Here is a 20,020-nt window from a genome sequence, read left to right on the forward strand (position 1 = left end):
TGGACCTGGAAGCCCTGCCCTGCAAGCCCCCAGGGAGGGAACACCAGCTCGGCCAGTGCGGGCTCTTCTGGGAGGATGTCCCCTCCTGGAGGTGGACATGGAGCCCGTGGTGCCCCAAGGGAAGGCCTGCCATCAGGGGGCTGCGCCCAGCTGTCATGCAGGCCCGTGGCTGCTGCCAAGGGGGCACCCGTCTCCCTCCGCAGGGTGCGCACTTGGCCAGGGTGATGACACTCCCTAGTGCCCAGAGGGCAGGCCTTGGGCCCCGGAAGCTTGTGCCGCCTGGAAGGACGGCAGCAAGGCCCCTCAGGCCACTTGGGGCAGAGGACCCTGCGGGGACCTCGCTGGTGCTGAGGGGAGGCCCTGCCCTCGCGGAGCATCGCTGGCCGCGGGACCTGAGGCCTGAGCTGGGCTCTGGACGCCTGCAGCCCAGGGCTGACTCCTGACTCGGCCCCTCCTGGCTGAGTGACGGGCAGTCTGCTTCTTGGAGCCTTAGTTTTCCCATCTGTGAAACGGCAAAGTCTGCCTCGAAGGCTTCAGGAAAAGATGGTGCCTGGCCCACAGCGGGGGCGGGAGAGGGCAGCCGCTCAGGGCCTGGGCAAGGGCCACCCAGCCAGGAGCCCCCACCCGGCAGCCCCGGGCCCATCGCTGAGTCGGTGAGAGCCAGACATTTGTTCCTTTATTCATCTCCCTCCCACCTGTGCCCCCCGCCCTCCTCTGAGTGGGAGCTGGGGACACCCCGACCCCCCGGGAACTCTCAGGCCGGGGCCGTGGGTAAGGGTTTCATTAGATCCTTGGGCTGGGCCTGGGGCCTGGCATGAGGACATTGGCCTGGGTCTTGGAGGCTGGGCATTTGTCGAGAAGGTGGCAGGGGGATTCCAGGCAGAAGACGAGGCCGCCGGGCGGGACTGGCTGTGTGGCTGGAGTGTGGGGGGGGGGGGTTGGGGGGGGAGCAGGAGCCGCCTTTCGGGTGAAGCTGAGGAGCCAAGATTCCATCACTGAGAGCCCTCGGGCTGGGTGAGAAGCTGGGAGGCTTTGACACGGTGACGATCCCCTCGGAGCCCGCTGAGCCCGGGCAGCAAGAGGGCAGCCGGGATCGACAGGCTGGCCAGTCCCCCGGGCCTGGCCTCGCTCCTCTCTGCACCCGTGAGTGAAGGTTAAGTGGCCTCCTGCCAATCACACCATCCTTTGCCCTTTCTGTGTTGAAGGCGGCTCCTCGGTGAGAGCAGGGCTGGCTGGAGGGGCAGCCCCCGGGCCCCCCGGAAATCCAGGCCTTTGCTCTCCTGCCGTCAGCGGAGGACAGCAAGCTCCTCCCGGGCCCTCGCAGGCTCTCAGGAACCTAAAACTGCGTGGATTTCAGGACAGCAGGCCCCCGGGCTCCGTGTGCTGCCTTCTTCACCGACCTGTTCAGGAAAGATGCGGACGGGTTGTGTCTCGAAGGTGCAGTGACCCCTGACCTCCGACCTGTGTCCATCCTGAGGATCCAGCAGGTCCTGCTGCTCTCAGGGCCCTGGACTGAGCTCCCTGCGCACACGGTGGAGGGCGATGGGCAGTGACAGCCCTGAAGGCATCTTGGGGCTGTAGTCGTAGAGTCTGGGGCCAGTGAAGACCTAACAATGGCCACCCTGCCCTCGGCTCCCCCTCACACAGGGCTCCGCTCCCTCCCCTGATTCTCTCGAGGTGGAGCTGGGGTAGCTGGGCCGTTTGGGCCTCACACAGGAGAACGAAGAACAGGGTACACAACCCACACTGTCAGCCGGGAAACCCAGCCCTCGGCCTCCACTCTCGCAGATGTGCTGTGTGCTTTCGGCCAGTCCTCTCCCTCTCTGGCCTCTGCTTCTCCTCTGCCCAGGGATGGGGTGAGGGCCAGGCCCGCCTGCTCTGGGCTCTGGTTTACTCACTGGTTCTGCACATCCTGGATGGTGTCGGGCAGCGGGAGGTGCTGGGTCTCGGGCAGCAGCAGCGCGGTCAGGCCGCTCAGCACCGGCACCGCCCCGTACACCAGCAGGGGCAGGGAGGGGTGGTGCACACCCAGCAGCCGGACCAGGGGCCCCAGGATGGCCCCCCCTCGGGCCGACATCTGGCCCAGGCCCACGGCGGTCATCCTGCCGGCACAGGGGCACTGTGAGGGGCCACGCCCACCCCACCCCCTCCGGCCCAGCCCTGCTCCGCCCAGGGAGGTACGGGGGTCAGCCTGAGACCACATGGAAGAGAGACAAGGCATGAACACCCGTCCTGCCCTCCCAGCCCAGGGCACCCCTGCTCGGGCCGGGCCCAGCCTCACCTGAGCACGGTGGGGAAGAGCTCCCCCGTGTAGATGGAGACGCAGGTGAAGGCCACCCCTATCCACCCAAGCCCCAGCAGGGCCAGGGCTGAGCGCAGGGGCCTCATCTCTGTGGGCGGAGACGGGGACGGGCGGGCCCAGCATCAGCCGGAGGCTCTCTCCCTGACCTCCCCCATGTCTGTGTCGCCCCCACTTGGGTGTCCCCAGACCCCACACACGCACCACGTCCTACGTGACCTCATGGCCACATGCTCCCATCCCCCCAATCTGTTTCCCGCTCAGACACCCAGAGCCAGACCCGGGGAGCCCTCCCTGACCCCCGCCCCCCATTTCCCTGCCCCTGTCCCCACAACTCATCACCGAGTCCTTCTTTGATCTCCACGGTTTTCACCATGTCGCCCACCCCACTCCCTCCCTGCTCCCCTGCCCAGTACAGGCCACCGCCCCCTCTCCAGACGCCTCCTTCCCAGCTGCGCCCCGTGCTAGTCCAGCACCGGCAGAGGAGGGGCCGGGGTCTGTGTTCCTGGCTCAGGCCCCCTCCCCAGGGAGGCTCCTCGGCCACAGCCGCGGCGCCCAGACCTGCCCGCTCACCGCGGGGCGCCAGCGCGTTGGCCAGGATGCAGAGCCCGGCCAGCACCAGCGAGGCCGCCTGCGTGGGGCGGCGGCCCAGGCAGCTCAGCAGCAGCAGGGCGCCGAGCTTGGCCGCCATGTCCACGGCCCCGAGGAGGACCTGGAGCAGGAAGAGGTTGCTGTCCAGGGCCTGCAGGTCCAGGGCCAGGCCAAAGAAGGTGAAGCCGAAGGCGAACCTGGGGCGGGGCAGGCGGGGTCAGGCTGCGGAGGGGCCTTCCATGGCTGGTTTGTTCTGGACCCACTTCCGCCCTCCTGTGCGCTCGGGAGGGCGGAGGGCGGCCTCTGCGGGCTGCATTTCCCAGGGCCCTGCCAACGCTGCGCCTCATGAGGTCTGGCCATGGGAGGCACTGGTGAGAGGCGGGAGGCGGGGCCAGGGGAGAAGCAGGGGGCTCCCCCTCCCTTGCCCTGGGTGCCCTGGGTGCCCTGTCCCCTCCAGGCCCCCCCCTCGGAGGCCTCGCTGGTTTCCCTCTTTGCTGGGCGGCCCCGGCTCCCGGGCTCTGAGAATGCCCCGCCCTCCTCCTGGTCCCTCCAAACTAGGGCGGGTGTGCTCTCTGGTGTTGAATCCGACTCCTCATCCTACGGGCTCTTCAGCTCCTGCAGCGCCTTCGTTAAGAATCCTCCTTATTCCCCTCTTCTCTCCGCACTCAGCTGCCTGAGCCACTGGGCCTGGGCCGTTCCCCTGATGGAGGCGCAGGGCTGTAGGGCCTGGGCCAGAGCCACCCTCCGCCCCCCACCCCAGACCAGCGGGACCAGCCGAGAGCCCTCAGAGGCCCTGCCTGACGCAGCAGAGCCCTGACTGGGTCCCCAGCAGCCGGGGCCGCGGGCGGAGGGGCCCAGTGGGCGGGGGCGGGCGTCTACCAGCACAGAGTGGAGACGCCGGTCCGGAGGCCCAGTCCAGGTGCGCAGAGCAGGTGGCCCAGGCTGGCGGGAGCCCGGCTCGCACTGAGCTCCTCCTGCATGGCGGAGAGCACGACCTTGGGGGGCGGGGGGGCATTGTCAGCACTGGCAGCTCCAGCAGCTCCCCCCCCTTATCCTAGGGGGCCAGGCCCTCCCGAAGGCCTGTGCAGGGTCAGGGAGAGGGTGTGGGGTCCAGCCCTGGGGAAGCTCGCCCTGCCTCACCTCCATGGTCAGTGCGTCCCCCACTGCCCTCTGCCCGTTGATGGCGGCCACCCGCTGCAGCTCCCGCAGGCCCTGCTCCAGCCTGCCCGTGATGAGCAGCCACCGCGCCGACTCCGCCAGCCACCTGGGGCGGGAGGGAGGGCAGAGTGGGAGGGTCCCTGCCTGTCACCCCAGGGCCTGGCTCCAGTGGGTGGCCCAGGGTCTGGCCTCCACCAGCCTCACTGACCCCCTCACCCTCTGCCCAACGGGGTGGCCTCACTGGTGTCCACAGGCCCTAGACTCGGGAGGTGAGGTCAGCGGGCAGGCAGGACGGGCACTGACATGTGGCAGCCACACCATCTCAGCCGCCGGCCTTCCCAGAAGGCCCTCCTCCCCCCTCCTCCCTTCTCCCTCCACTGGATTGAGGTGGGGGGTCCCTGTTCTCCCCTCCTGCCTCCCTCCTCCCTTCTCCCTCCACTGGATTGAGGTGGGGGGTCCCTGTTCTCCCCTCCTCCCTCCCTCCTCCCTCCTCCCTCCACTGGATTGAGGTGGGGGGTCCCTGTTCTCCCCTCCTCCCCCCTCCTCCCTCCTCCCTCCCTCCACTGGATTGAGGTGGGGGGTCCCTGTTCTCCCCTCCTCCCCCCTCCTCCTCCCTCCCTCCACTGGATTGAGGTGGGGGGTCCCTGTTCTCCCCTCCTCCCCCCTCCTCCCTTCTCCCTCCACTGGATTGAGGTGGGGGGTCCCTGTTCTCCCCTCCTCCCTCCCTCCTCCCTTCTCCCTCCACTGGATTGAGGTGGGGGGTCCCTGTTCTCCCCTCCTGCCTCCCTCCTCCCTCCCTCCACTGGATTGAGGTGGGGGGTCCCTGTTCTCCCCTCCTGCCTCCCTCCTCCCTCCCTTCACTGGATTGAGGTGGGGGTCCCTGTTCTCCCCTCCTCCCTCCCTCCTCCCTCCTCCCTCCACTGGATTGAGGTGGGGGGTCCCTGTTCTCCCCTCCTGCCCCCCTCCTGACTCCATGGCCTTTCCCTTGCCTCACCTGGGAGCCAGGTCGGGGGGTCTGGGTGCAGTAGGTTGCCCCCACCCCCCGCCAGTAGCTACAGGGGCACAGTCCTGCCCGCTGCCATAGACCCCGAGCCTGCCAGGGTCCCTCCTCTACTGTCAGTGCCCGGATACCTCAACCCTCCCCTTGTCGCCATGGCTGCACCTCCTGCCTGAGCCCCCCACCCCCCGCCCCCATACCCCTGCAAACAGCTTTACACTTGCCCCGGGGGTCAGGCCTGGAGAAGGGTCTTTGGTCCTACATCCCCGCCACCCCCCAGGCAGTCAGCAGTTCCCAGCACCTCTCGCTCCCCTTGGACCCGACTGGCCCCAGCGGGAGGCGTCTCCCGTTCCCCTGGGTGGAGGGTGGGCCGGCCGGGTGGCACCCACCAGGAGTACACAAAGCAGAGGAAGAAGGGCACGGAGACCGCCAGCTGCAGCCGCGCCCAGTCGCGCACGCCGTAGGCCACGGCGGCCATCAGCACCATGCCGAAGCTGTAGCCCAGGGAGTTGAAGGTCATGGCCAAGACCCGGGCTCGCGTGGACGTCCACTCCATCACTGCAGGGGGACACGCGGGTCACCCCCGGAGCCTGTGGGCCTCCCCTGCTCGCCCGGGCGGGGGCACCTACGGAGCGTGGCCGTGTTCATCATGACGCCGGCGATGGCCAGGGCCCCCAGGAAGCGGAAGAGGCAGTACAGGGCGAAGGTGGGGGCGAAGGCGGTCGCGGTGCCCCACACGGCCATCTGCAGGTAGCTCCAGGTCAACACCAGCTTGCGCCCGAACCTGTGCACCGGGAGGCGGGGGGCCACGGCGGGCCACGGATTGGCCACGGAGGTGACACCGGAGCCCACGCTGTGCTCGCTCACTGAGCAGAGGGGAAGCTAAAGACACCCGCGGCCCTAGCTGGTGTGGCTCAGTGGATAGAGCGTCGGCCTGCAGACTGAAGGGTCCCGGGTTCGATTCTGGTTGCGGGCACATGCCTGGGTTGCAGGCTCCATCCCCAGTGGGGAGCGTGGAGGAGGCAGCCAATCAATGATTCTCATCATTGATGTTTCTCTCTCTCCCTCTCCCTTCCTCTCTGAAATCAATAAAAATATTTTTAAAAATAAATTTAAATGGCACCTGGGGCCAGAGCCACATTCTTTTTTTTTGTTTGTTAATCCTCCCCTGAGGATATGTTTTCATTGATCTTTTAGAGAGAGTGGAACAGAAAGACAGAAATATCCATGTGAGAGAAACACATCGATTGGCTGCCTCCCGCACACGCTCCAACCAGGGCCCAGGCCGGGAGGAGTCTGCGACCAAGGTATGTGCCCTGGACTGGAATCGAACCCAGGACCCTTCGGTCCGCAGGCCGACGCTCCATCCACTGAGCCACACCAGCTGGGCCAGAGCCACGCTCTTGGTCCGGGAGGCTCCTGAGCACAGGTGGGCACGATGGTCCCTCAGGGGAATGCGCTCCTGCCAGCGGGGCAGCCAGGCAGCCGAAGGCGGGCGGCGGCCGCAGGTGTCTGATGAGAGCATAGCCCTCCACAGCCCCCAGGAGACTCGGGGAAACCAAGGCCAAGAGGGTGCGAGCCCTGCGCCCAGCACAGCCGGGGGTGTGGGAGGGAGACCCACACGCAGGCATCTCGGGCGAGGGGCAGCCAGGGCGCGGGCCTGCCTGGAGGGGAGGGGTCCGCACCTGTCAGAGGCTTGGCCGGTCACCGCGGCTCCCACTAGGACCCCGGCCAGGAAGATGGACTGCGCCATGGGCTTCAGGGCCTGCGCGTCACACACCAGGTCCCACTGCGGGGAGAGGGGGGGAGCCGTGGGGGGGGGGCTCGAGGGGAAGGCCCCGGGGGCTGGTGTGTGGGCAGCCTGGTGCCCTCTGGGGCTGGAGGGCAGGGCCTGTGGGACAGCCAAGGCTGTCACCCCTGCCTACGCCCCTCCCTGGCTCCCTACTGCCCCCAGGCAAGGGTCGAGCCCTTTCTGGACTCATCTCCCTCCCTCCCACTTCCCTCTGGGTCTTTACAGAGGCCCCTTCCCGCCGGCTGCGGCTGCGGCGGCCCCCCTCCCGCGCCCACATTTGCCCATGCGCCTGGCGGGTCACCCCTGGGAGCCTCATGACTCTTCCCTGAGCCCCGCTGGCAGGTGGAGCAGCTGGGCTTGCATGTCAGGGAGCCGCCTGCGTCACCGCTGGGGAGAGGGTGCCCTCCGTGTCACCTGCTGTCCCACCCGCCGGGGCCTTGGCACCAGCCCCCCTGCCCGGGGAGGTGACCAAGGAGGGCTGGCTGGCGAGAGGAGCTCGGGGACCCGGCCAGTCCGCATGCTGCCGACCGCAAGCAGTGACCGGCGCGAAGGTGCCAGGCCTGGGGGAGGCGGTCGGGGGCTTACCTCGGCCACGACGGTGGAGGTGAAGGTGCTGCGGTCGTAGACCCAGCCGTCCACGCACGGCTCCGTGGCAGCCTCGCTCCAGTTGGTGGCCGTGGCGTTGGGCTCCAGGAGCTGCCACTGTGGGTGGCGGAAGCGGCGACACGGGTGGGGCCCGCGGTGGGGGCCCGGAGGGATGGACACGGCCAGGAGGGCGTCGGGGCCCAGGGCGCCGGGGGCGCTGGCCGGGGCCGTGCCGTTGTCCAGGAGGGGCACCCAGCAGCGGTGCGCGGGCACGGCCGCCGAGAAGTTCTCCAGCACGTTCTGCGTGGTGAGCCACATGAGGGGCACGGCCAGGGCCACGGCCTGCAGCGCCTGGAAGCGGCCCAGGCTGCCCACCTGGTCCAGGAGCTCAGAGAAGGCCATGGCGCTCCCCCGGGGGCCAGGGCAGGCGCCCACGCCGCAGCGACCGGCTCAGGGCCCGGGGCGGCCGCCAGCGGGCAGCGAGGGCGTCTCCCGCCCGGCAGCCCAGAGCATGGCAGCGGCCCCTCCGCTGTGCGGGGCCGGCTCGCAGCTGTCGCCCCGGGAGGCTCCAGGGACCCGAGGCTGCGGGGGCGGCCCTGGCGCCGCTGGCACCTCCTCGGCATGAACTTGAGAAGTGCGGACAGCCGAGACGGCGGTCACGCGGCTGGAACTGAGCGGGCCAGGTGGCACTTGGGGAAGAGGGTTGGCAATCATTTCCTCGGTCAAAGTTTAACCTGACGTGAGGGAGCAGTGCCCTGCGCGGCTGGAGCCCCCGGCGGGTGTGGGCTGGGCTCTGCCCCGGGACTGCAGCCCCCTCGCACCCGGGTCTGCCTCGCTGGGATCCTCCTGATCTTGGGGCTGGCGTGAGCCTGAGTGGCATCCCGTGCACAGGACCTATGTGTGGCAGGCGTGTGTGTGTGTGTGCGCGCGCGCGCACAGGCGTGTGGGGGCAGGCGTGTGTGTGTGTGTGTGTGTGTGTGTGTCCCGAGTCCCGGCCTCATGAGCATCTCAAGCCTACTCCTGCCGGGGTCCTGCCCCAGCAGGTCCAGGGGTCCCCAAAGGTGTGGACGGAGTCGGCGAAGAAGGAATGACACGGAGACAGCGTTCAGTTGATCAGCAGCCTAGCCAGGATCTCTAGCCAGGATCCATGTTGTCTGGCTAGGTTCTCCAGCCAGGTTCTCCAGGTTCTCCAGCCAGGTTCAGTCACCAGGTTCTAGTCAGGTTCTCTTGCCAATTTCTGTAGTCAGGGTCAGTCCAGGATCTTTTGCCATGTTCTCTCGCTAGGTTCTGTCTCTAGGTTCTGAGGCCAGTTTCTGTCCAGGAACTTTTGCCATGTTCTCTCCAGTGAAGTTCTTCTGTCTCTAGGTTCTGTCTTCTTAGTTCTGTGTTCTAAGCTCTGTATTCTAAGTTCTGTGTCTCTTGGTTCCGTATTCTAAGTTCTGTGTCTTGCTGTCTTATTACATCTGTATTTATACCAGTTGATTCAATCCTATCAATCTCTATTACAAAGGTTAGGGCGTTTCTTATCTCCATTCCAGGGAGTAAAGATTATGTAGCTTAAGCATGATTGTTCGTAGTTAAAGTGATTAATTACCCGCCTGGCACTTAGTTAAGGGGTTTCATTCCCTCCCTAACTTCAGGGGAAAATCCCTACCTGGGGAAACAACCTTTCTCAGAGAGGTGACCTTGGTTAAAACACATAGTGCCAAGAAGGTGAGCAAACATATTAAGAACAATATGCCATATATGCCAGGTCCCTTGAAACAGCAAGGATGGACCGGCTCCCAGCATACTCCCAAAGCTGAGCTCCCTCTTCCCGGCTGCTCCCCCGGCCTCCCCTCTGCACCGCCCACGACTCCTCATGTGCAGGTGCCGGAACCACACCTGGGCCATCCCTGCCCTCTCGTCCTTCCACTTCCTTGGCCAGGGAGTCCTGGAGCCCGGCCACAGGACACACGGGACAGGCCCCCTCTCCCCTCCACCGCGGCCTCCTCGTTGGCCTCCCCGCCTCCCGCCTTGAGCCTGCGCAGCCGATTCTCACACACGGATCGATGGGCTCTGTTCACGTCCAGGCGCCCTGTCCCTGCCGTGCTCGGAACCTGGCGGTGTGGCCTCACCGCTGCTGGAACGCGCAGGCACGTCTCTGCCTCCGGGCCTTCACCTGCTCTTTCCTGTCGGAAACCCGCTTCCCCGTCTCTGTCGGGGAGGCCTGTTGTCAGCGAGGCCTTCCCTGAGCACCTGGCTAACTGTAACGCCCCCCACCTCCCCGCCACACACACACACACGCTCCCCAGTTCCCTTTCCTGCTGCTCTCTCCATTGCATTTGCCACCATCCAGCACCTTCACCTTCTACTCACTTATCTCCCTCTGTCTGGCTTCCCCACTAGCGTGTCAGCTCCTGGAAGGAGGGGCCTTGCCCTGGCCGGTGGCTCAGCGGGTGGAGTGTCAGCCCACACACCCACACACCCACAAAACACAAAACCAAACCATGCTGGGTGCTGACCGGTCAGGGCTCAAACCTGGGCTGCAGTTTCCATCTCTGGTTGGAGCACGTATGGGAAGCAGCTGATCGATGCTTCTCCCTCATCAATATTTCTCTCTCTCTCTCTCCCTTCCTCTAGCTCTAAAAAAGTTGAATAACAGCATACCCTCGGGTGAGGATTAAAAAAATTAGTAAATTAAAAGACGGGGACTTGGCCAGTTTTGTTCCCTCTGTGTGTCTGTCGCGGAGCAGCGCCTGGCACGCAGTAGCACTTGGGAAGCACGGAGTGAATGGACGGAGGAGCACACACCTCCCTTCCATCTTGCAGACACGGCAGCCGCTTCCTGGGGTGTGTGTGTGTGCGTGTGTGTGTGTGGGTGTGTGTGTGTGTGTGTGTGTGTGCGTGCGTGCGTGCGTGTGTGTGTGTGTGTGTGCAGCTCAGGGTCTGCTCGCTGGCGGAGTCCATGCTGCTCCTCAGCCCTTCGGTTGAGACCGATTTCCCCAGCGATGGGCCTGTAATCCCAGAATTCATGCTTTCCACTTAGAAATGATGACCGGGCTCTTCCTGAACGCCCACTCCTGTGTCGTGCGTGGCTGGGCTCGCCCCCGTCATCTCCTGGGGACCTGAAGTGCTTTCCCGCGTCACTGCGGGAGAGGAGAGTCCCGACAGCCCGCCAACGACAGGACAGGACGAGCGAGGCCTGGAGCGAGGGTGGGGAGTGGGGAGGCCTGGAGCTGAGGGTGGGGAGTGGGGAGGCCTGGAGCGAGGGTGGGGGGTGGGGAGGCCTGGAGCGAGGGTGGGGGGTGGGGAGGCCTGGAGCTGAGGGTGGGGGGTGGGGAGGCCTGGAGCGAGGGTGGGGAGTGGGGAGGCCTGGAGCTGAGGGTGGGGGGTGGGGAGGCCTGGAGCGAGGGTGGGGAGTGGGGAGGCCTGGAGCTGAGGGTGGGGGGTGGGGAGGCCTGGAGCTGAGGGTGGGGGGTGGGGAGGCCTGGAGCTGAGGGTGGGGGGTGGGGAGACCTGGAGCTGAGGGTGGGGGTGGGGAGGCCTGGAGCGAGGGTGGGGGGTGGGGAGGCCTGGAGCTGAGGGTGGGGGGTGGGGAGGCCTGGAGCTGAGGGTGGGGGGTGGGGAGGCCTGGAGCTGAGGGTGGGGGGTGGGGAGGCCTGGAGCTGAGGGTGGGGGGGTGGGGAGACCTGGAGCTGAGGGTGGGGGGTGGGGAGACCTGGTGCTGAGGGTGGGGGGTGGGGAGGCCTGGAGCTGAGGGTGGGGGGTGGGGAGGCCTGGAGCGAGGGTGGGGGGTGGGGAGGCCTGGAGCTGAGGGTGGGGGGTGGGGAGGCCTGGAGCGAGGGTGGGGGGTGGGGAGGCCTGGAGCTGAGGGTGGGGGGTGGGGAGACCTGGAGCTGAGGGTGGGGAGTGGGGAGGCCTGGAGCTGAGGGTGGGGGTGGGGAGGCCTGGAGCTGAGGGTGGGGAGTGGGGAGGCCTGGAGCTGAGGGTGGGGGTGGGGAGACCTGGAGCTGAGGGTGGGGGGTGGGGAGACCTGGAGCTGAGGGTGGGGGGTGGGGAGGCCTGGAGCTGAGGGTGGGGGGTGGGGAGGCCTGGAGCTGAGGGTGGGGGGTGGGGAGGCCTGGAGCTGAGGGTGGGGGGTGGGGAGACCTGGAGCTGAGGGTGGGGGGTGGGGAGGCCTGGAGCTGAGGGTGGGGGTGGGGAGGCCTGGAGCTGAGGGTGGGGGTGGGGAGACCTGGAGCTGAGGGTGGGGGTGGGGAGGACCTGGAGCTGAGGGTGGGGGGTGGGGAGGCCTGGAGCTGAGGGTGGGGGGTGGGGAGACCTGGAGCTGAGGGTGGGGGGTGGGGAGACCTGGAGCTGAGGGTGGGGGGGTGGGGAGACCTGGAGCTGAGGGTGGGGGGTGGGGAGGCCTGGAGCTGAGGGTGGGGGGTGGGGAGGCCTGGAGCTGAGGGTGGGGGGTGGGGAGGCCTGGAGCTGAGGGTGGGGGGTGGGGAGACCTGGAGCTGAGGGTGGGGGTGGGGAGACCTGGAGCTGAGGGTGGGGGGTGGGGAGGCCTGGAGCTGAGGGTGGGGTGTGGGGAGGCCTGGAGCTGAGGGTGGGGGTGGGGAGACCTGGAGCTGAGGGTGGAGAGGCCTGGAGCTGAGGGTGGGGGTGGGGAGACCTGGAGCTGAGGGTGGGGGTGGGGAGACCTGGAGCTGAGGGTGGGGGGTGGGGAGGCCTGGAGCTGAGGGTGGGGGGTGGGGAGACCTGGAGCTGAGGGTGGGGGTGGGAGGCCTGGAGCTGAGGGTGGGGGGTGGGGAGACCTAGAGCTGAGGGTGGGGGTGGGGAGGCCTGGAGCTGAGGGTGGGGGGTGGGGAGACCTGGAGCTGAGGGTGGGGGGTGGGGAGGCCTGGAGCTGAGGGTGGGGGGTGGGGAGGCCTGGAGCTGAGGGTGGGGGGTGGGGAGGTCTGGAGCTGAGGGTGGGGGGTGGGGAGGCCTGGAGCTGAGGGTGGGGAGTGGGGAGGTCTGGAGCTGAGGGTGGGGGGTGGGGAGGCCTGGAGCTGAGGGTGGGGGGTGGGGAGGCCTGGAGCTGAGGGTGGGGGTGGGGGGGCCTGGAGCTGAGGGTGGGGGGTGGGGAGGCCTGGAGCTGAGGGTGGGGGGTGGGGAGGCCTGGAGCTGAGGGTGGGGGGTGGGGAGGCCTGGAGCTGAGGGTGGGGAGGCCTGGAGCTGAGGGTGGGGAGGCCTGGAGGTGGCCTCGGGTTGGCAGGCGGACGTGCTGGGTGCCCGCAGCTGGCAGGCTTGCGGTGCTCCGTGGGGTCAAGGTTGGCGTAGGGTGGGCGGAGAACCGGACGCAGGAGGTGGAGACAATGGCTGCGGACAACCCCTGTAGGGAGTTTGAGGGCAGGAAGGTGAGCAGTGGTCCCTGAACGGGATGGGATTTGATTAATTAGGGGACGGCCGGCTGCCATCGCACCCGAGCCCCAAATGCACAGTGGCTCCTGCACAACAGAAGCTATTCCTCTGCTCACGGAGAGTCCTCTGGGCCTGGCTGGTCGGGGCGGCTCTCCTCCCGGGCGTCTGGCATGAGGGAGGTGGTGCGGCCAGGCTGAGCGCCCCCCCAGAGCCAGCCTCATGCCATCAGGATTAGCAGTGGGATGACATCATTCTGAGAGCGGACGCAGGCGTGGCCAGGTCTCCTTCCTCGCTGGTCCTGGGCACCCTGTGGCATCTCCCCGGCCGGATCGCGATGCCTCCCCACCCCCGTGTCCTGTGGCGACAGCAGCTGCCGCTGGCCCCAGGCCAGGCAGGAGAAAGGCCGGCGGAGTGAGGACTGTCAGTGACTCAGACAAGTCCCTGGGGGGCCAGCAGGGCAGGCGGAATCCAGGCAGCCGGCCGGAGGCGGCGGCAGCCACGGCCAGCTCAGTTTGCTCAAGACTCTGGGGTCCCCAGACCCCGGGACACTGTTAATGTCCTTCCTTTACACCCGGCAGCCGGAGAAGGTGAAGCCCCTCAGAGACCCGTGTCTTCTTAGCGTGAACACATCACAAAGCAGGGCTTTGATGCCCATTTTACAGATGAGGAAGTCAAGGCCCCGGGAGCCCAGATTCAGAGACCACGAAGCCGGCATGGCCTCTCCCCTGCCCTGCCTGCCCGGGCCCTGCTCTGAGCACAGGTGGGGACACGGTGACTCAGAGCCGCCCCGAGGAAGCCGGCACCCCGTGACCCGGCAGAGGGCAGGGCCCAGGCTGAGCCCCCATCTCCGCGGGCTGGTCTCTGAGGTGGACGGAGCCCCTGAGAGGCGGCTCTGAAGGCACCTGCCAGCCGCCAGCTTGCCACCCGCTCAGGCCTCCACGACTCCCTAGTGCGTCAGAGACGACATGCAGGCACCGAGCCCTCCTCTCCCCGCCCCTTCACACCTTTGCTGCCGCCTCCACATGGCCGGGCCCCAGCCCCACAGAGCACGACTCCTTCCTGGAAGGCCCCCTGCGGGGGCCCCTCTTCCTGTTCTCTTACCTGAGGGCCATCGGCACCACCCAAACCCACCCACCCCTGCCGGCTTCTCCTCTGCTGCCCCTGCCCCTGCCCCCTCCGAGCAGCCTGCCCGCTGGGCCAGCCTGGGCCCTGCCCTCTGCCGGGTCCCGGGGTGCCGGCTTCCTCAGGGCGGCTCTGAGTCATCGTGTCCCCGCCTGGCGTACAGAGCAGGGCCCAGGCAGGGGAGAGGCCATGCAGGCTTCATGGTCTGGTCTCTGAATCTGGGCTCCTGGGGCCTCGATTTCCTCATCTGTAAAATGGGCATCGTAGCCCCGCTTGGCAGCGTGGTTTTCATGCTAAGAAGACACGTTTCTCTGAGGGTCTTCACCTTCTCTGGCCGCCCGGGTGCAAAGTAAGGCTAATTAGGGCCCAAACACCAATCCCCCCCAGAACTGAAGACCTGGCCTCCTGTTTCCTATTCCAAGCTGCTGTCCCGGCATTTCTGAAGGCCAGGCTCCTGCTTTCCAGGGGACAGCGGCGGACCCTCCCCTCGTCAGCACCAGATGTGCCCCAAGTGTGGCCACAGGCTCGGCTCGGGATTCCCCACCGACAGCTGAGGTGCTCAGTGCTTCATGGTGATGGTGGTGCTGATGGCGATAAGGTGCTGCTGGTCCCCAGTGGCCTCGAGTCTTTATTCTGTGTTGGACACGGAAGTTCTCCCGTGTAGTAAGTCATTGTGTCCTTCCAACAGCCCTTGCACGGTCTTACACGCATTTTTACAGACGTGAAAACGGAGCCTCGAAGAGGGGAGTCCTCGTCTCAGCAGCTCCGTGGCAGAACCGGGGCTCCAGCTCAGGTCGGCCCAGCCCCAACATGCGTGTCTGTAACTTCTGAGGTTGGCGGAGGTGTGTGGGAGCAGAGAGGATGCCGGAGGCCACCAAAGCTGCAGGGCAGACATCCCTGCCTCAGCCCCGGTCCCTCCTCGCCCGCTGGGGTCTGCTCCCCACAGACCAGCACCCCCTTCCCTCATGTGCTGTTTTCCCTGAGCTCCAGGCCCCTTCCCCCTGCTCACCCCTCCTTAGAGGGCCCCCCAAATCGCCCTCTGCCACCTTGGCCTCCTCCCACCCTGGACAACGCCTGGCTCTCCCTCCATGTCCCCAAAGGCCCCGTGAAAGGTTTACCCACGGAAAAGAAGTCCCTCCCCGCCTCACCCGCTAACGTCTGGGGTCACCGTTCCCACCTCTGCGGCACCGCGTGTGGACCCAGCGGGCACTCATCAACAGAACCTGCTTCCTGCCCTGGCGTCACGCCAGAGCTGTCCCGGGCTTTGGCTCCATGGAAATGCATCTTCCCGTGGCCTCAAAGCCGCTGGTCCCAGGGCTGCTGGCTCCGCACCATCTCAGGCAGGGCCCAGGCTGGGGCTGAGTGGATCCCAGGGCCCAGGCTGGGGCTGAGTGGATCCCAGGGCCCAGGCTGGGGCTGAGTGGATCCCAGGGCCCAGGCTGGGGGCTGAGTGGATCCCAGGGCCCAGGCTGGGGGCTGAGGGGATCACAGGGCCCAGGCTGGGGGCTGAGTGGATCCCAGGGCCCAGGCTGGGGCTGAGTGGATCCCAGGGCCCAGGCTGGGGCTGAGTGGATCCCAGGGCCCAGGCTGGGGCTGAGTGGATCCCAGGGCCCAGGCTGGGGCTGAGTGGATCCCAGGGCCCAGGCTGGGGGCTGAGTGGATCACAGGGCTGGGGCTGAGTGGATCACAGGGGCCCAGGCTGGTGGCTGAGTGGATCACAGGGGCCCAGGCTGGGACTGAGTGGATCACAGGGCCCAGGCTGGGGCTGAGTGGATGGCAGGGGCCCAGGCTGGGGGCTGAGTGCATGGTGCCTTTAACTGGCCCCTCATGTGAGCTGCTGCAGCCCCGGCCACAGCCACGCTTGTTTCGCTGGTTCCAGCTTCCCAGGCGCCCCCGCCCCAGCTGCCTCTGGCCCCTGAACAAATCTTCGCTAAGTAGGTCAAGGAGACCAGGAGGCGCTGGGCAGCCGCTGGCTCCTTCCTTTCCGTGTGCCTGGCGCCTCCCGCTCGCCTGGCCTCCCTTCACCGCAGGGACTTCGCTCTCCTTGTGTGTCAACGCGATTTTCACGTTAAAATTCAACCGAGATGCTCACCAGCCGCTGGAACCAGACTTGTCGGAACTCAGCTGCTCCGGGAGCAGGACTTTGCCCGCCCGCCTGGTGAGGGCCTTGCCCGCAGCGGACAGCGCCCAGCTGGCACCTGTTAACGTTTTAACAGGGCGGATGTGGGTGCTGCCCCGCCCGGCCCCTGTGCCGTTTCCCTGGAGCTGTGCCTCTGCCCAGCGGCTGGGCCTGCGCCCGTCTCGGCCTTTGCTGTGGGCAGCCGGTCTAGCTGACAGCAGCTCGCCTGTGCCCACTCTCAGAATGATGCCATCCCCCTGCTCATCCCTGAGGGGCACGAGGCTGGCTCTGGGCAGGGGCGCTATGCCTTGCCACCACACCATCTCCCCTCATGTCTCTTTTTTATTTTTATTGATTTCAGAGAGGAGGGGAGAGGAGAGAGAGATAGAAACATCCATGCTGAGAGAGAACCATGGATCGGCTGCCTCCTGCACGCCCCACACCGGGGACTGAGCTGCAATCTGGGCATGCGCCCTGACTTGGAACAGAACTGGAACCTTCTGGTTCATAGATCACCGCTCAGCCACTGAGCCAGCAGCCGCGCAGCCTGGTGGCTTTAATGAGCATCCTTCTTTTTTGAGAAAGAAGACCTGGAATGCAGGTATTGGGGTCTGGGCCTTCAGGCTCACGCCCACCCGAGCCGCTGGAGCAAAACGCAGGAAGGTTTGGGCCGAGGGTGCAGGGGGGCCTCCGGCTCCTGGAAGGATCCTGTCCCCTCCCGTCGTCTGCCACGGGGCTGGTGGTCCTCCCTGTGTTTCTGTCCTGGATGCATCTGTATCCTGGATGCATATGCATGAAGGTCAGCCCCCACCTTCATTCACACACACACACATGCACACAGGTGCACACACATGCACACAGGTGCACGCACATGCACCATTTGCCTAAGTCCTCGAGGCTCAAGGAGACAAAGGGCGCTTTTGCCCACGGCCCTGAGAACATCCCTGCCTGTAGGGACTGCACAGTGCTACTTGCTGGCCGCCTTCAGCCTCCGGCTCACCCGGCAGCCTCCTGCCCACCCGCTCTCTCCTCTGCTCTCCCCGACCACAGAGGTCTGCTCCTTCTCTCTCCTCTGTTGCTCTTTCTCCTGCACAAACAGGTGTCCGCAGGGTCTCACCTTCCCCCCGTGGCCTGGCCAAGGGGTTTTCCTGAGCCACAACAGTTGTGTCTCTGACGGGAAGTCCGTTCTCAGCTCTTCGAATTGTACACGCTACACGTGACCGGCTGGAAAAGCCACAGCTCCATTAGGCGCCTCCTCCGGGACCTAGGCAGGCGGCCCCTCCAGCCCCCCCCCACCCGCTGAGCCTGAGGAGACCTGAGTGGCTCCTGTGGCGTCCTGCCCCCTCAGTGCCAGGCCCAGGACCCAGCGTGGTATCACCAGGCATGCTGGGCTGGCATTTGACTGGGATTGCATTGAATCTATAAATTCATGTGTGGAAAGTTGACATCTTGGTAATAAGTCTTCCAGTCTATGAACATGGTGTATCTCTCCATTTATTTGGGTCTTCTTTACCTTTGCAGCAATGTTCCATAGTTTTTAGTGTGTGTATGGGTCTTGCCTTTCTGGCCCGTGCCATTAGGTGGCATTTTCCGATTATTACGAGCATACAGAAATACAATAGATTTTTGTATATTGACCGTGTATCCTGCAACCGTACTAAACTCCTTTATTATTCCTAGTAACATTTTAGTAGATTTTGAAGTATTTCCCACAATTATGTCATCTGCAAATAAAGACAGTGTTGCCTTCCTTTCTCATCTGTATGCCTTTTACTTATTTTTTTCTTGCCTTAAGTGCACTGACTAGGACCAGTGTTGAACAGAAGTGACGAAAGCGGACATCCTCGGTGCATCTATACCTTGGGAAGCAGCCACCCTCCACCATTAAGGGCGGTGTACCACCAGGTTTTTCATAGGTGCCCTTCCTCGGGTGGAGCAAGTGCCCTGTATTCCTAGTTTGCTGAATGCCATTTACAAGGACTAAATGCTGAATTCTGTGAAATGCTCTTTGCAGTGAGATGATCCCATGGCTTGTTCACGATTTTGCTTGCTTGCCTTGATTTTTGAATATTAAACCAACTTCGAATTCCTGGGACAAAGTCCACTTGGTCATGATGTGTTGCCCTTTTTAATATATTGTTGGATTCAATTTCCTAAATATTTGTTAAGAATTTGTGCGTCTACGTATGCAAGAGATATTGACTTGTAGTTTTCTTTTCTTACTAGAGGCCCGGAGCACGAATTGGTGCACAGGTGGGGTCCAGCCGGCCTGCCCCGATGGGGGCCAATCGGACTGGGCCAGCGGGGGTCGGGGGACGCGGGAGGTTGGTGAGCAGCAGTGCGTGTCATAGCAAGTCGTTCCAGCATTCTGGTCGCTTGGCTTTTATATATATAGATGTGTGTGTTTTCTGATTTTGATATCAGAGTAATGCTGCCCTCACAGTATGAATTTGGACGTGTTCTATTTCAATTTTATGGAGGATTTTGTGTAGAATTGGTAGTATTTCTTGGTTAAATGTTTGGCAGAATTAACCAGTGAACCCATTAACCAAAAAGGCCTGGAGTTTTCTCTGTGGGAGGGTTTTAAACCATAAGTTCAATTTCTTTAATAGATGCAGGGCTAACAATGTTCTCTATTTCTTCTTGAGTGAGCTTTGGTGGTTTGTATCCTTCAAGAAATGTGTCAATTTCATCTAAGTTGTCTAATTGGCAATAAAATATTGTTCATATTATTCCCTTATCATTTTAATGTCTGTAGGATTTTATAGTGATGCTTCCTTTTTCATTTCTGATATTGGTGATGTGTGTCTTTTTTTTTTTTTCCAAATCAGTGTCTAGAGGTTATAGATTTTATTGATCTTCTTTTTTTAAAAATATATTTTATTGATTTTTTACAGAGAGGAAGGGAGAGGGATAGAGAGTTAGAAACATCAATGAGAGAGAAACATCGACCAGCTGCCTCCTGCACATCTCCCACTGGGGATGTGCCCGCAACCCAGGTACACGCCCCCGACCGGAATCGAACCTGGGACCCTTCAGTCCGCAGGCCGACGCTCTATCCACTGAACCAAACCGGTTCCGGCTATTGATCTTCTTAAATAACCAGCTTCAGGTTTGATTTTTTTAAAAATCATTTTCTATTTCTTGGGTCTGTACTGTTGATTACTTCCTGTCTCTGACTTACTTTAGGTTTAATTTGCTTTTTTCTTCTCATTTCCTAAGCTGATGTATTTGAGACTTTCTTCCTTTTTAATGTAGGTATTTAATGATATAAAGTTTACTCTAATCACTGCTTTCACTTCATCCTACAATTTTTGATGTGTCATTAAAAATTTTTAAACCAGTTCAAAATATTTTCTAATTTCCTTTGTGATGTCTTCTCTGACCTGTGGGTCTTTTAGAAATGTGCTGTTTAGTTTAGTTTGAAGGAGGTGTTTAGATTTCTCTCTGTTACCGATTTCTAGTTTAATTCCATGCTGATCCAAGAACAGACGCTGTGTCAGTTGTGAAGGAAGGCTGGGGGGAATGATCGCGATCCCAAGGCCCCAGAGGGCTTTGGGCGACAGGAGATGTGACTTGAATTGGGTTTGATCGGTCTGGGGCATCGGAGGGGAGGGGGACGGGAGCCTGGGGCGTGAGGTGCCCTGAGTTGGCCAAGGAGAGTGGCCCGCTGTCTGCAGAGTCCGACCGCAGGGAAGCGCGGAGCTTTGTGATGAGGCGGCAGGTCACGGCCAAGGGCCAAGGGCGCGGGCGAGGGGGAGCTTGGTGCCGGAAGGGGCCCTGGGCCGGGCCGCCGGGGCCGCCGGCCGCTCCGCGTCTCTGGGCGTCAGTTTCTCCGCCTCCCCCGTCGGTGGTCAGCGCGGTCACCCTCAGTTTCAACGCCCGGGCCGCGGCCAGCGCAGCGAGGGCTGTGACTGTGAAGAGGGCGACCCCGACACAGACGAACGGCAACACGGTGCCTGCGGTGTGAGCTCCAAAGGCCCG

General features: G+C 63.7%; 1 protein-coding gene across 1 annotated transcript; it reads right to left on the minus strand.

Moving 5' to 3' along the window:
* Positions 1–665: 665 nt before the first annotated feature.
* On the minus strand, positions 666–8,091 carry SLC22A12 (solute carrier family 22 member 12). Its single transcript, XM_036326790.1, has 10 exons — positions 7,423–8,091; positions 6,731–6,834; positions 5,675–5,829; positions 5,435–5,603; positions 4,031–4,154; positions 3,770–3,885; positions 2,873–3,087; positions 2,282–2,390; positions 1,899–2,102; positions 666–1,400 (listed from the first exon to the last, which is right to left on the minus strand). The coding sequence occupies exons 1-10, from the start codon at positions 7,822–7,824 to the stop codon at positions 1,337–1,339; spliced, it is 1,662 nt and encodes a 553-aa protein (XP_036182683.1). The 5' UTR covers positions 7,825–8,091; the 3' UTR covers positions 666–1,336.
* Between the last annotated feature and the right edge of the window lie 11,929 nt (positions 8,092–20,020).

The sequence above is a fragment of the Myotis myotis genome, unplaced genomic scaffold (genome assembly GCF_014108235.1).
Source record: "Myotis myotis isolate mMyoMyo1 unplaced genomic scaffold, mMyoMyo1.p scaffold_m19_p_10, whole genome shotgun sequence".
In the NCBI taxonomy this organism is placed as follows: Eukaryota; Metazoa; Chordata; class Mammalia; order Chiroptera; family Vespertilionidae; genus Myotis; species Myotis myotis.

Coding starts and splice junctions, on each gene's coding strand:
- SLC22A12 (XM_036326790.1), bottom strand. CDS start 7,824: ATGGCCTTCTCTGAGCTCCTGGACCAGGTGGGCAGCCTGGGCCGCTTC. Junction 5,604..5,674: donor GATGAACACGGCCACGCTCC/GTAGGTGCCCCC, acceptor GTCCCCCTGCAG/TGATGGAGTGGACGTCCACG. Junction 2,103..2,281: donor CTCTTCCCCACCGTGCTCAG/GTGAGGCTGGGC, acceptor CTGTGCCGGCAG/GATGACCGCCGTGGGCCTGG.